At 49.0% G+C, this 13,219-nt stretch overlaps 1 protein-coding gene across 1 annotated transcript in view; it reads right to left on the reverse strand.

Moving 5' to 3' along the window:
* Window positions 1-12,748, reverse strand: part of xylt1 (xylosyltransferase I) — a 56,650-nt gene extending 43,902 nt beyond the window's left edge. Inside the window, exon 1 of the mRNA XM_088613151.1 lies at window positions 12,182-12,748. Coding sequence (XP_088469277.1) covers window positions 12,182-12,457 — 276 coding nt within the window. The 5' untranslated portion in view covers window positions 12,458-12,748. The remainder of the gene's footprint in view (window positions 1-12,181) is intronic.
* Window positions 12,749-13,219: the final 471 nt, after the last annotated feature.

A 13,219-nucleotide genomic window follows, 5' to 3' on the forward strand; every position in this document is an offset into this window, starting at 1 on the left:
GAAGACTGCAAAACACACTGGAGCGTCTTTGAACTGACCTGGCTGTCTGTCAGCCACGGCACCAACAGTGACCTCTCATCTCGTCACTCTCTCTCAGCTGGCAGGTCTGGACCTGCCTTCTGACGAGCTCCACCGAGGACACAGCGCTCACCCTGACTCAAAGCCAGTGCATTTATTAATAGGGGTCAAGCGTAATCATCCTCATCCAGTTTTGATATCAAAAAGGATCATCACCTTCTTTAAGGTGTGGCTCAGCCTTTCTCCGTGTATTGGTGTGCAAAGACAGAAACGTGCTAGAACGTGAGGAGATAGTTTTTGGGAGAACAGAATGACAGCTGTGTGCCTCACCAAAGCTTTCCCATCGCTGCCAGCCATTGTACCACATTCCAACAATGTCAGCTGGCTCCAGAGGGACTGGTTAGCCAGTCCAATGGCACTGATTTGTCCTTCTCGCTGAAGCTTACAACACAGCTCTGATGCTGGAACACAAAGGAAAGGAACCGGGGAGGAAAGAGGACCATGCTGTACCTGACTGAGCTGCAAACCATTCTAGGAGCCTACCAGCTCATAACTGCCTCACAAAAGTAATGGGGGATCCATCTGAAACAGGCAAGAAGGGACACTTTTTGAAAAGGCCCTTGATCTGCAGGACAGAAAATCCATCCAGATTGAGGAGTAAGCTAACACAGTGGTCCCATCTACTTTCCTAAACAAGTCACCAGGCCCACAGAAAAGCAGTGGCATGGACAGGTGCACGAGAAGACAAAGTCTCTCTAGGATTCAGAGAAGAGGCTGCGTGCACAACCAGTACTTGGAAAGGCAAAACTGTCCGCATCGTAACGTGTGGAGAACACAGCAAGGCTCCAAGAAACAAAGAGGAAAGGCTTGCCAAGTCACAGAAGAAACCCCACTGGGTGGCAGAAGAGTTGTTGTTTCTACAGCCCCTCAGGAAGTGGCGAGACCCATCCACTGCACAGGGAATGCCAGCTGATGGCACGTCGGTTCTGCCGCCCTGGCAGATCAGACAGCTGCAGCAGACTGGAAGAGCAGAACGAACTGCAAAAGCTCCTTCCGATGCCCACCCAACAGGTAGAGGTCCCGGCAGTCTGGGACTTCAGTGTCACAGATGCAGGGAGAGCGCTGGAGAGCCCCTGGACAGCAAGTACATCCCTTCCCAATCTTTTCTTCACGTCACTACAGTGTAGTTTTAAGTGTAGTAATGTCCTCTGGGCAGCGGATATCTGACACTGCTGAGAATGGCAATCTCCAAGGCAGGAAGATTCCCACTCCCACTGCGTAGCGGTCAGTTTTACAATGTTACAAGTTCTAATATAACCCAACACCAGATGCTGGATACTGCAAGCTCGTTGCCTTTGCTGGCACTGTTCCCTTCATTTAGCTCCGCTCATCATCAATAACAAAAAAATGATGTTTCAATTCTACGCTTGAAACCAAAATGAAGTAGACAGCTCGGTACATTTAAAAGGTCACAGCAGGAAAGGATGGGAGAATAACACAAGTGTTATTGGCAGGCACTTTTCTCAATGGCAGCTGAAGAACGTGCCACAGAGATGTACTTATCCTAAAATGCCCAGCCCTTTTCCAAATAAGCACAACAAAATCCTTTTCTACCGCCATATCGACACTTACTTTCGCACTCTCCGTACCCAGTTCAGATGAATTCATTATGGCTGAACACGAGATCTGTGCCAAACACGCACATTTTCTCATACAGCAGAGCACTGAACCACAAGAGCCTGTCCCACTGTTCATACATCACTTTTTATTTACCCAGAACATGCAGGAGCTTGTAAAATTTCACATTCATTTCTTTCCAAATGTGTGGTATTTAAAGCATACCTTCTGAAGTAAGCACGTGGCCAGACAACAGTTCAAGCTCTGCTCTGTGAGGTGTCACAGCTATGGGAGAAAAATTACAAATTCCTGTTGGATTCGCCATTTCTCATTTAATACCTTGGTGGAGGTGTGAAAAAAAAAAGTGTGCACAAAATCGGGCATTCAAGGTCTTAAGACGACTCTGGGTACTCCAGGAAAAAAAAATTCGGAGTTGTTTCAAACATTCTCGCTTGCCTTCAAGCGCACACAAGTGAAACCAATAACACGTCACTGATTTTCCTAAAACCGCTCCGCCATGGAGTCAGAGCTCTCCTGAGTGCAGTTAAAATGTGCAGGAACACAGCCGCCCCTCCCCCCCCCCACTCAGAGGCCCTCCCGGCTGAACTCCTGGCAGTCTCCTGCTCTCTCCATCTGTCAATGGGGTCCTTTCAGCAAGGCTGAGAACAGCACAGAGCCGCTCAATGTGCAGAGAAGGACTAGGGGGTTTGTGTGTATGTTTGTTTAGGCCGAGTTCTGTCGCCAAATGTGTTTAGGATGTCTGCCCAACACCCAACTGAGTTTCTCCTTCTTCCTTCCCTCTCTCTCCTTTCCTCTGGTCTCTGAAATGCCTCCCGAACCCCCAAGTTCTTTTCAGTCGCATGTCATGTCGATGTCTGGTTCCTCGAGGGCATGATCGATGACACTGCGCAGCGCGAAGAGGAGATAACGGGGAAACCCGTTTGGTAAAAACACGGTAGAACACCAAGCGTACTAGAGCACTGTGGAAGCAAGGACAACAGGTGGCAAAGGGTCTCGCTAGAACTTCATTGTGCAGGCCACACTGGCAGTGCCCCCGTGGGGCTCCCTTTAGTTGCGTGGCAGCTCCAGAACCCCACAAGGGGATTTTGAACAGAAATGCCCTTATCATGGTTTACAGTGGTATACCATGGTGAAAGTACAGTACAGTGCAGAACTTGGTAAAAACAAGGAAATGCATACAAATGTGTGGCAAAGGCATGTCACCAACTACAGGAAGCCTCAGTAAAAAAATGAAGCAGAATCGATTCAATGTGCTTTCAGTAGGCAGGGAAGTAGACAAAGAATGCAAGCAGTCTTGTTTTCATTGCCACTGGGACAGAGACTGCAGCAGCTCTCCTTTGAGGTTTTGGTCCCTAAGACATGGACTCAAGGCCAAGGCATTGTGTACAGCAAGCCAGAAGGCAGCCTTGAGCAAAAGCAAGCTGCCTTTTGTTATGGCTTCCATTCAGTTAGCAGACACCAGACTCCTTTCCTTCCCTTCCCCCCCCCCACCCCCAAGCTGTTGGTCCACCTTTATTTTTATGGAAGAGACTCGGCGTGTCGGCGTGGAAGCAGGGGAGTGACTGCTGTGCTGGTTGGGTTTGAGAGAGTGGGAGGGTCCAGGGCCCCATAATGGCCGAGCAAGAGGAAGGGTAGACCGTGTTGGCCTAACCTAGTAAAAACCTAGTAAAGTGCAGTAAAGAATAGCGAAATCATTGTCACAGGAGGATGCAAAAAGACTGCAAAAAAAGTTAAAAGCAAAGGAAACACACAGAATAAACACAGAGAAACTACAGCTCAACTTCACCATTGTCACCATTGGATGCATTCTTAAGGGGGGCTTCTTACTACAGTGAAGATCCACTGAACCAGCTCTGCTGGGAATCCTACCCTGATGGGAGACTGAACTCATTTTATTAAGAGAGCAGGGAAGGGGTTTCTTTCACTACCCATGTGCACTGCGGGATGGGGAAAGAAGTCGCCTTCGCTCTTTTATGGCTGATAAAAACGCCATGTGCACCACCTGACCTCCGCCCACAGCCAGCCCGCACCTGTGACTGCACCCCGGCAGCTCCCTGTGCCCCCAGGATACAACGATGATGCAATCATAAAACAGGCAGCTTTTTTTCTCAGAAGATACCTGTACATTTCTTCAACTTTCACCCTGACCAATTGAGGAAGCAGCATTCCAAAGTCCTTAACTCCTCCTTACTACCAGCAAGACTTACAGTATACTACAACTAAACCGATGATTATTAATATATTTCCTAAGTTTTATAGAGAGAAACCAAGCATCCACTCCTGAAAGGGAAGCAGGAAAGCACAAGAGGGACAGGTCTCTGTGCAGAAAGACAGAAGAGCAAGTGAGAAAGCACACATGTGACCTTGCATAAGGGCTGCATGCAGTGCAGCAGAGGAACTCTCAGTGCATTTGCAGGGTAGCTTACAGGCAGGCCAGCTGTCCTGACTTTCCCCAGGTGTTAACAACCTTCCCTGTGAAGGCACAGCGTCAGCCCCTCCTTCAGTTCCCTGCAACAGAAGGTCAGCCAGCCAGAGAAGAGTTAAAGCTAAACTCGCCAGCGCCGCACTAAGTAGCCTGAAAACCTGTAGGATTGGAGGGGATTACGCCAGGGATTTGAGTAGATTTAGGATTTAGGGCTAAAAAAAAAATTCTTCTCTCTTCCATGTCACTCTGCTTTTAATCACTAAAAAAAAAGAGACAATATCTCTGGCCGATTACCATTTAATGCCCGAATTCCAGCTGAAAGGGAAAAGAGGAATCTGCCCACTGCTCCTGCCCTGTGCTGACAAGGACACTCCAGGTCTGACTGTCAGCCCTGCTGCCGGCGCTGCAGCACTCTGTCCCCTTGCTTTTCGAAGAGAGCGCCCCCTCCGCTCCCGAGCCCTACGCAACACGCCAAACGCAATCTAGAAAAACAGCAACAGAACAAGGGGATCATGGGAACAACGGGGACGCGGCATCCATCATTTGAAGGGCAAAACTCTGAGCGGCTCCCAGCTAGAATCAGGGTGGGAGCTCCGCTCCTGCATCACGCTCTCCTGCACCCTGCGCCAGGACCTGGCCGGAAAAACGAAATGGGGAGCATTCCTCCTCCTCCTACTCTAACCCTCCCGGAACCAGCACAGTCATGGGCTCTCGTCAGTCAGGCCAGGATGAGGAGCGCCCCGCTGTACCCTGCTGACTTTAACCAACTGACTTAACCTCCTGCAGAAGTCCTACTTCGCACGCGACTTTCAACGTGCCCTGTAAACTTGCCATGCTGTGGCCAGACACAACACACCTACAGGAACCTGCACCCGGAGCCGAGTGGACAGGGAGGTCTAGTTTGCCTGTTGCTGCTCGGTTGCCTCTTTAGCAAGAGAACAGGGATGACATGCTGCCCTGCAAACAGCTCAGGAGGCGGAAAACCACCAGCAGCAGAAGTGATTCATTCAACTCTGTGCAGCACCACCCTGCTGAAGATGGCCGGGTGGACTGACCCACAGACTTCTGTAGTGGGAGAATTAGTTGGGAGAAGAGAAAGGAATAATGAGTAAATAAAAAGCAGGCATACAAAGACCTATTTGTGAAGGTGAAGGAAATGTAGCCTCTGAATGAGCACTTACAGCCACTGTAAGCCTCTTCCCTGCAAGGCCTGTGTGCGCACACACACACACACACATCTCGGCTGTGAGCAGCTGAAACAGAGCGCCACTCAGAAGCTGCGTGTGTGAGACACAGTTCAGGGTCTGTGTCTCTGCTCCGTCTCCTCAAAGCTGCCGTGTGTTGCTGGAAGCTGTGAGCAGGGCGCCTGGGCGCTTCTTCGGGCTAGAGCGGTCATGTCAAGGAACGTAGAAGAGAGGAAAAAATACCCAGCATACACAGTGATACATTTTTGGTTCCTAACCAATATTAAAATGAAGAATTAGATGTGAAAGCCCCTAACACACACAAAGAAGTTCTTTTGGACTATATACTGAGCCCGATTCTTACTTTCCTGGCTTAATTCCCAGCCTCTTCTCCTTTCAATATGTAATATTGTACTTTTCTAATTGCCTGGCATGTTTTCTTGCTAAACAGATTTATCGTCCCCCCCATCATATCCTCTGGTTGTTCATTCCTGCTGCAAATTCAGCTGTGTCACGAGCCTGCGATATTGGCAAGTTTAATGACCAATGAGACAGAGATACAAATGGCAGCAGGGCCCATGTCCTTATTGGCCCCCCAAAAAAAGCCAAGTCAATCCCCACGACGGCTTCCCCTGGCCTTGCTCATGACACCCTTGAGAGACACAGCCTGTCAGAAAGGCAGCAGTGCTTTAATGGAGATATAATAGGTTTCAATGCAGGATATATCACAGCAGAGCGCACGCCTGTCTGAATCTGTGTCTCCATCGGGGGATTAGCCAATACCACAGCAGAGGTGCAATGTGAGGTTCATGCAACACGCTGTTTCGTTTCCTGTGGCTCACGGCTATACGACCCCTTAAACTCCCCTAACACACACACACACACAGAGGATCAGAGGTCCCCCAGATCTGTTTGTGCTGCTGCTCGGCACACAGGCAGTGCCGATTCTGCAGGGGGGTTTGTTTGGAGTCTGGCTCTGAGATTCAGGCTCATCAGCGGTGAGCACTGCGCTCTCATTAGTCCACGGCGTCTTTAACCTTCCTCTCAGACCCTCTCTGCGGTCGCAGCAGACACTGTTTACAGTGGCAAAGGAGGTTAGCGGTCTCGGCAAAGAGCACGCAGAGATATGAAGAGCCACCAGGAAAACTGCGCTGTTCTCAGATTACGCAGGGTCGCGCGCTGCGGCTTTAGTCCATGGCCAAAGACTGGCACCACTACAACATGCACCACATTACAATAAGGCGGCACCGCGGTACACTGCGTGTTCAGGAATCCTAACGTGATCCTTAAGCGATACGAGTCAGAGAAAGCTAAAGAAAGGCCAGCTCGATATCAGCTCAAGTAGGCGGCTGCCTCAGCACGCGCAGGCTGCAAAGGAACAAGTAAAGGTTTACCCCTCGCTGAAAAAGAGAAGAAACACCAATGTTTCAGCTGTGAAGCCTTCTTCGGGGTGACAAAAGCTCCACAGCTGAAACGTCCTGTTTCTGTTCTTCTCCTTTCAAGTTTGATATCAGTTTAATTCCCCGTGTACTCTCCTTCACCCATCAGTCTAAACTTTTTCAGAAACAGGAAGACTGTATATTTAAACGGCACATGTACAAATAGGATGAGATATACAAAATATCTCATGCCTTTTTTTGAAAAGTGTACATACTGTGTGGCACTTGTTACTATACGTTAATGTAGATTGTTACATATGCTACTATTTACAAATAAATGTTATAATGGGGTTCTCACCCCTTGAAGGTGGATATGCATTTCATGGGTGTGAGCGTAAGTGCTGTCCAAGATATATAAATATTGAAATATGTCACATGAAGCCACAGAGGAGAAAGAGGCTCACGCCTCCACCATGCTGTTAACCCTGACTGCAGTGCAGTGGGGAATTCACAGCCTCACGTCGGATCAACTCAATCTGTTGTGGGTTCAGAAAACGAAAGATATCAGCAGGCACCATGCTGAACAGGCACGAGCACAGCACGTGATGGAATTCACAAATCGCAATGCCATCGACGGAACGTGCTCAAAACGACGATTACCACATCCTCCCGCGCTCCCTGTATCGCTCGCGTGTAGCACTGCCCTGTCGTGTCACATCCAAGCTCCCCGCATTGACAAATCGGCCCTTCCACTTGGCTGCCCCCTCCCAAGCCGCTGAGCATCTCCAACGCCGGGCAGCAGGCGATCGCGTGAGTCAGCAGGGCAGTCCTGAAAGAGCTGCCTGAGTCACGCTGCGTCGGAAGCAGGGAGGAGGAGGAGGAAGGTGCAGGCCACAAGCCTCTCCTCACCTCAGCCCGGCTGAAGTCGAAGGCCATCTCGGGCTTTGAATCCACAGCAATGACTGGATGCAACTCACGCAGCTGCGTGACAACAGATTTCAAATCTGTACAACGTCTGAGCAGGTAAACCGGCGGTCTTGCCCACCCTATTCTATTGCCATGATCAGCCCCCAGGCTGCAGTCGCTTGAAGAGATGATGTGCCTGGAATGCTCTGTGCTGTAGCGATGACTGGCCGTTTGCTACTGTGAAAGCGTTGCCACTCAAAGAGCGATAAAGTGAAAAGACCTGGGACGCAAGTGACATTGTGTTCTGCAGAAATGCATTAACATTAGCCGCCCTTAATGCTTCATTCACTTAGCATTGAAAGAGAAAGGCAACGTAGCGCCACTCCATCTGAGAGAGGGAAAACTCTCCCTGCTTTCCAACACACTTAAAAATAGCCATTTCACACCCAGTAGGATATACATTCACAAGTGGCTCATACCCAAGCCACTGAAGAACCTGCTCTCTGCAGTGTAGGTACAGCTCACAGGCGGATGGCAGTATTTGCAAAACAACAGAAATAAACTGGGCAAAACAAGATAAGTAAATTGATGCAAAGCTCTTGGCCTAGAATAGCCCAGTGCTTCTTCGTGCTTTCCTACATTCGAACAATCCCTTAACACCTCCCAGTGTCACAGGCTCCAACAGATTCACGATTACAGCTGCAGTGTTTCCAACAACAACAACAAAAAAAGAACAGAGAAGTGGCTTCTTATCTAAAACCTTGTAAAGAAATGTATTTGATTACATCTGCCAGGGACATCTCTTTCTCTCGGCTGAATGAAACACATCAGGACAAATTTGAGCCCGGCACCAGAATCTCAAGAGTTCTAACCTGCCACACCAGCAGCAATCCTGCAGATCAGAATTATCGGTCTAAGTGATCGGTGTAGGTGGAGTCCTGGAATTTCCCCTGTTAAGGAATACCTGTTCCCCAAGGACTGCTTGATCAGATACAGCATGAACTCAAGACATCTGCTCTGATGTGAGGAATTCAAAGCACTTCCCAGACACACTGGAACCCAGTGCTGCTGAACCTGTATGGATCATACTGGGTCTTTAATTTACACGTTCTGCCATGTTCACGCTAGCACAAATGTCCAAACTCCCCACTGTGATGCATTTTGGAGCTGTTCTTGGGGAAAATGACTCCATTCTCTTTGTGTGTACATAACTAAGCTTCAGTGGCTTCAACTAATTTGCACATCTGTTATTGAAAAAAAAAAACTTTTCATTATTACTTATTGTAATATAGAAGTGTCATCAACATTTGTGATGCATTACTTTAGGCAGACAGAACCTTCTAAGGGCCACTGCTGTTTTGTTTTGTTTTATTTTGCAAGACATTTTAATTTCTTAACTGATAATGACTGGAAACGTCTGCAGTCTGAGCTCAAAATGCCCATCCTTGTTTCCTAGGATGTTTTCAAGCATATGGTTAAACTGTTTCTGTCTGTTGCTTGCTCTTATTAATCTTACATTTCCCCGATGCTTGGTGACCTGTCATATTATTTACCAGATGGTTTCTTGTCTTTCACTGTGCTGTCTTCTGTGCCGTGATGGTATTCAATGTCCTCTTGACCAAGTCATCATTGTAAATGATAATTTGTTCGCCGATGACTTGCATAAATTCATTAAAACGGGGAAAAAACTCTTTTCGATGCCTCAAGCGCAGCCAAAGAGCTATTTATGGACTAGAATTATACAATAAGAAATACTAGTGAACCATCTCCCTTTTCTCAGGACTGGCTTTGAAAGTACTTTTGTTCTTAGCAGACTGTTTATCAGATACCCACATGGGGCGGAGGAATCCTACTCCGTTGGGCCCCTGAGCAAGGCCCTTAACCCCAGCTGCTCCAGGGGCGCTGTACAATGGCTGTCCCTGCACTCTGACCCCAGGCTTCTCTCATTGTCTGTGTTTCTGTACCTCATGGGGAGCAAGCTGGGGTATGCGAAAAGATTAATTCCTAAAGCAAGAAATTGTATATGGCTAATAAAGTGATCTTATCTTGTCTTATAAATATCAGAATTAAGCGTAGAAATCAGTGGGTAATTATTCTGCCCATTGTTCTCTAACAAGACAGCCTGGTTATTGTCGTGCTCCCTATAGCCTCGGGCAGCACAGTACAGACCCACAGACGAGGCACGGCCCCCCTGCCCAGGGCCGACACACAAGGACATCAGAGATGAAACTCCAAGGCCTCCACAGGTTTCCAGCCTGCCCTCCCTCAGACCGGCAAGCCCACCGCCAGCACAGAGGACAGTACTGCTGTCAGTCACTGCTCCGGTCCCCCGCGCAGGGCAGATCGAGATCCAAACCCCTCGCCGACGAGAGCTGCCGGTCCACCATCCCAGCCCGAAACGACAGAGACGTCCTGTTGGCCGGGCCGCTCTCTGGGCCCTGGAAAGTCCGACTGCAGCCCACTGACTTTCTCCCCCGTCAATAACCAGTTAGGGTAGAAAAAAAAAATGAAGAAACAGCTCAGACCCCACATCCAGGGCTCAAGTCCTTCTGTGCTTGGTTATACTGTGGCAAAGGACCAGAAAGCCCGTCTGCATCTCAGGCAGTTCTGAACCCACACTGTTTAATCCAGTAGTACTTCTGTGGCCAGAAACAATCCATTTACAACAGGGAGAGAATTTACACTCCCATTCACTCAAACCCGAACAATTCGTTATTGACTCCGCAAGCGGTTACCACACGCGATCCTCCCCTAATCAATCATTGGTATTTACAACGAGCTCAGGAAGTGCGAGCAGAAATTGAAAAATAAATAGCACAATCTGAGGGAAGACAAAAAGAGGAAGCAACAGAAGTCCGTCCCATCTCTTAAACCCCCCACCCCCCACCTCCAGCCCTGCAGACACAAATCCCCCTCCCAACACGATTGGCAGGACCGACTCTACACAAATTGCCCAGGATCGGGGGGGTTAGATCCCATTCCAACACGGCACCCCTAAAGAGTCACAAGGTAACTGTTGCAGGTCGCCCGGCCTGTGCTTACCGGCAGCCAAGGGGCATCATCACATCCGTTTCTCTCTAGAACGCCACGGGACCTCTGGGTTTTCGGAACCGGATCATCACCAAGATTTAATCACTTCATCTCGGGCGAGTAAACTGGCGCTTAAAAGATGCGAAACGTGGGCTTTTGATCTTTTTAATTGAAGACTTTCAACATTTGAGCCGTTTCCAAAGAATCCCGTTCTGTTTTTCTCCATCCGTACTTACTGATATAGTTTCATACATTTCTACTGCGTGATCTTAGCAGCCAACCAGATTCATTTAAAGAATTCCAAGCTGACTGGGATGGACATTTATTATTTTTTTTATTTTTTATGTTCATTCTGACATTCAGATACAAGTCTGTGGGGGTTAACTGTGCGTTCAGTGAGTTTAGAGGCAAAACTAACGAGCAAATATTAAAAGCGCAAAAGGGGCTCATCGCATTTGGGGATGCTAATTGAAAAAAAGAAAAAGTTGCGTGACGACAATTGGTTTCGTCATCCTTTCCCTTCCAGCGATTATTTATCGTCTGTAACAAATTGATTTCAAATCGTGTAGAATATTGGAAATTGCGCGGTGTAGAACAATCAGGATCGATACTACCTTGCTAGTACAACCGTAACTTAACGACTTAATTCCCACTCATTTGACAAACGTAAGATGTAGAGCAGGGTGCTTCTACACTTTTCGTAACCAAAGAACGAGTAGCACACCACAACGAAAAATGAATGAAGACGTTTGCAGCTATTTATCCTGTGCAAGACCACTATATGCTAATAAAAATACAAGTTTTCCATCCATCACTCTGCCATTAAACAACAGGAATACGTGGCTTTCACCTGATCTACAGCAGATACCGAATTCGTGTGCAATCCTCAGTAAAGTTTGTGACCTCTAAATTTCCCCTGATCTTATTTATTTGCAATTGCCACAATGTTGCACTGTTAACAAACGGAAACATCACAGAGGTGTTTTACGTCTTCCGTTTTAACCTGATATGATCATCTACAGAAACACAGGTCAAACACTACTACAGCTCTCGCAGAACAGATGTTCCCCTGCTCTGTCCGCAGGTCAGGTCACTCGGCGACCGCTGCTTACCGGTTTAGACCGATTGCTGAAGTGTGGAAACGGACGAAAGCATCAATTTGTGCAGTTTCCGAAGAAAAAAAAAAGAAGAAATGCTTTCCATTGTATAGCCAAGCAAAAGGCAAGACTCGGAGAAGGCATCCTCTGAAATGCACAACAGCAGCGGTCTCCTTTAACACACAAACCGTAGAAACCGCTTCATTTACAACAAAGCATCCTCATTTTGACGTGCATTGTTAGGCTTAAACCCCTTCCGCAAAAACCGAGAGATCCCCGAACGCCGTCGCTGTCGGACGGTGAATCACTCGAAATCATGCTCTTATTTTGCAGGCAGGAGGGCTCTGACCCTCAATCATCAGTCACCCAGAGAAACTGCAACCGGGCACGGGGGGACTGTTCATTCAAAACGCACACGGGTCAGCGTCTCAACGGGCCCCCCTTCCACGAAGCCTCCCCCAGGCACGGACCCGAGCAGAAAGCCCCCCCCCCCGGCGGACTCACCGGCTGCTGCTTGCGCCGAGCGTTTGCCCTCCCGAGCGGAGCCTGGTGGTGCTGCGGCGGAGCCCCCCGGCTGAAGTACTCGCCGCCGGCTCCGTTGCCACCGATCCGGTCACGCTTCTCCCTGCTGTTGGAGCCCGCGCCCTCCCGGTCCTCTCCCGAATCCAGGCTGCTGAAGTTCCACACGATCAGCGTCTGCACCAGCAGCACGGTGAGCGCCGCGATCAAGGCGGACCGGGAGCGGCGAGCCAGCCTCCGAGCGCAGGGAACACCTACCATCTTCACACTAGAGCTGCGAGGAGCCGACGCTCGGTTTTGAGGCTCTGCGCTGCCCGGTAATACGAAGGAGGAGGAGGAGGAGGAGGGGGGAGGTACGGTGTGTGTGCGTCGGGGAGGGGATGGCTGGTGAAGTCTGGCAAAGACGAGAGTGAACAGGGCCCCCGTGTGGCCAGAGCCAAGCGAGTGATGGGCTGGAGTGGGTACACGCTGCGAGTCCACCGAGAGGCGACCCGGCGGATCTCGCCGATTTTAATAAACCCTTCTGAGGGCAGGCTGCTGGAAGAGAGATGGAGGGCATCGCTGCACTGAAGGCAAAAAAGAAAAGAAAAGTGGCCATCAGGATCACTGGCGCCTGGGCACCGCCAGCACACAGCCTCAGTCTAGCGATGCCGAAGTACCTGTGCAAGTCCCAGACATCGGTCGGTGTGACTTATTACGCGCAGCCACCTTATTTTCTCAGGTGTTTGAGCAAAGCGGTGGCCTGTGAATGCGACACCGTGCCACCCTGCTTTTACGGTGAAACCGACAGAAAGACGCTATACAAAATAACACCCACTGTGAGCAATGTGATGTTTTACGCCTTAGCCAAATATTTTATGTAATAAGCCACTGGTACAGAAACCCAACCCATCTCGTACATGAAATATTTATGCACTCATTAATATTTACTCCGATTGTTTGCTTCGTCGGCTAACTAAACACGTGCCAGTCTTCCGACTAGCAATATCAATAGTCTGGTTCTGTTGCAAAATGCAGGCTTTT

Source organism: Lepisosteus platostomus, chromosome 19 (genome assembly GCF_059453375.1).
Source record: "Lepisosteus platostomus isolate fLepPlt1 chromosome 19, fLepPlt1.hap1, whole genome shotgun sequence".
Taxonomy (NCBI): Eukaryota; Metazoa; Chordata; class Actinopteri; order Semionotiformes; family Lepisosteidae; genus Lepisosteus; species Lepisosteus platostomus.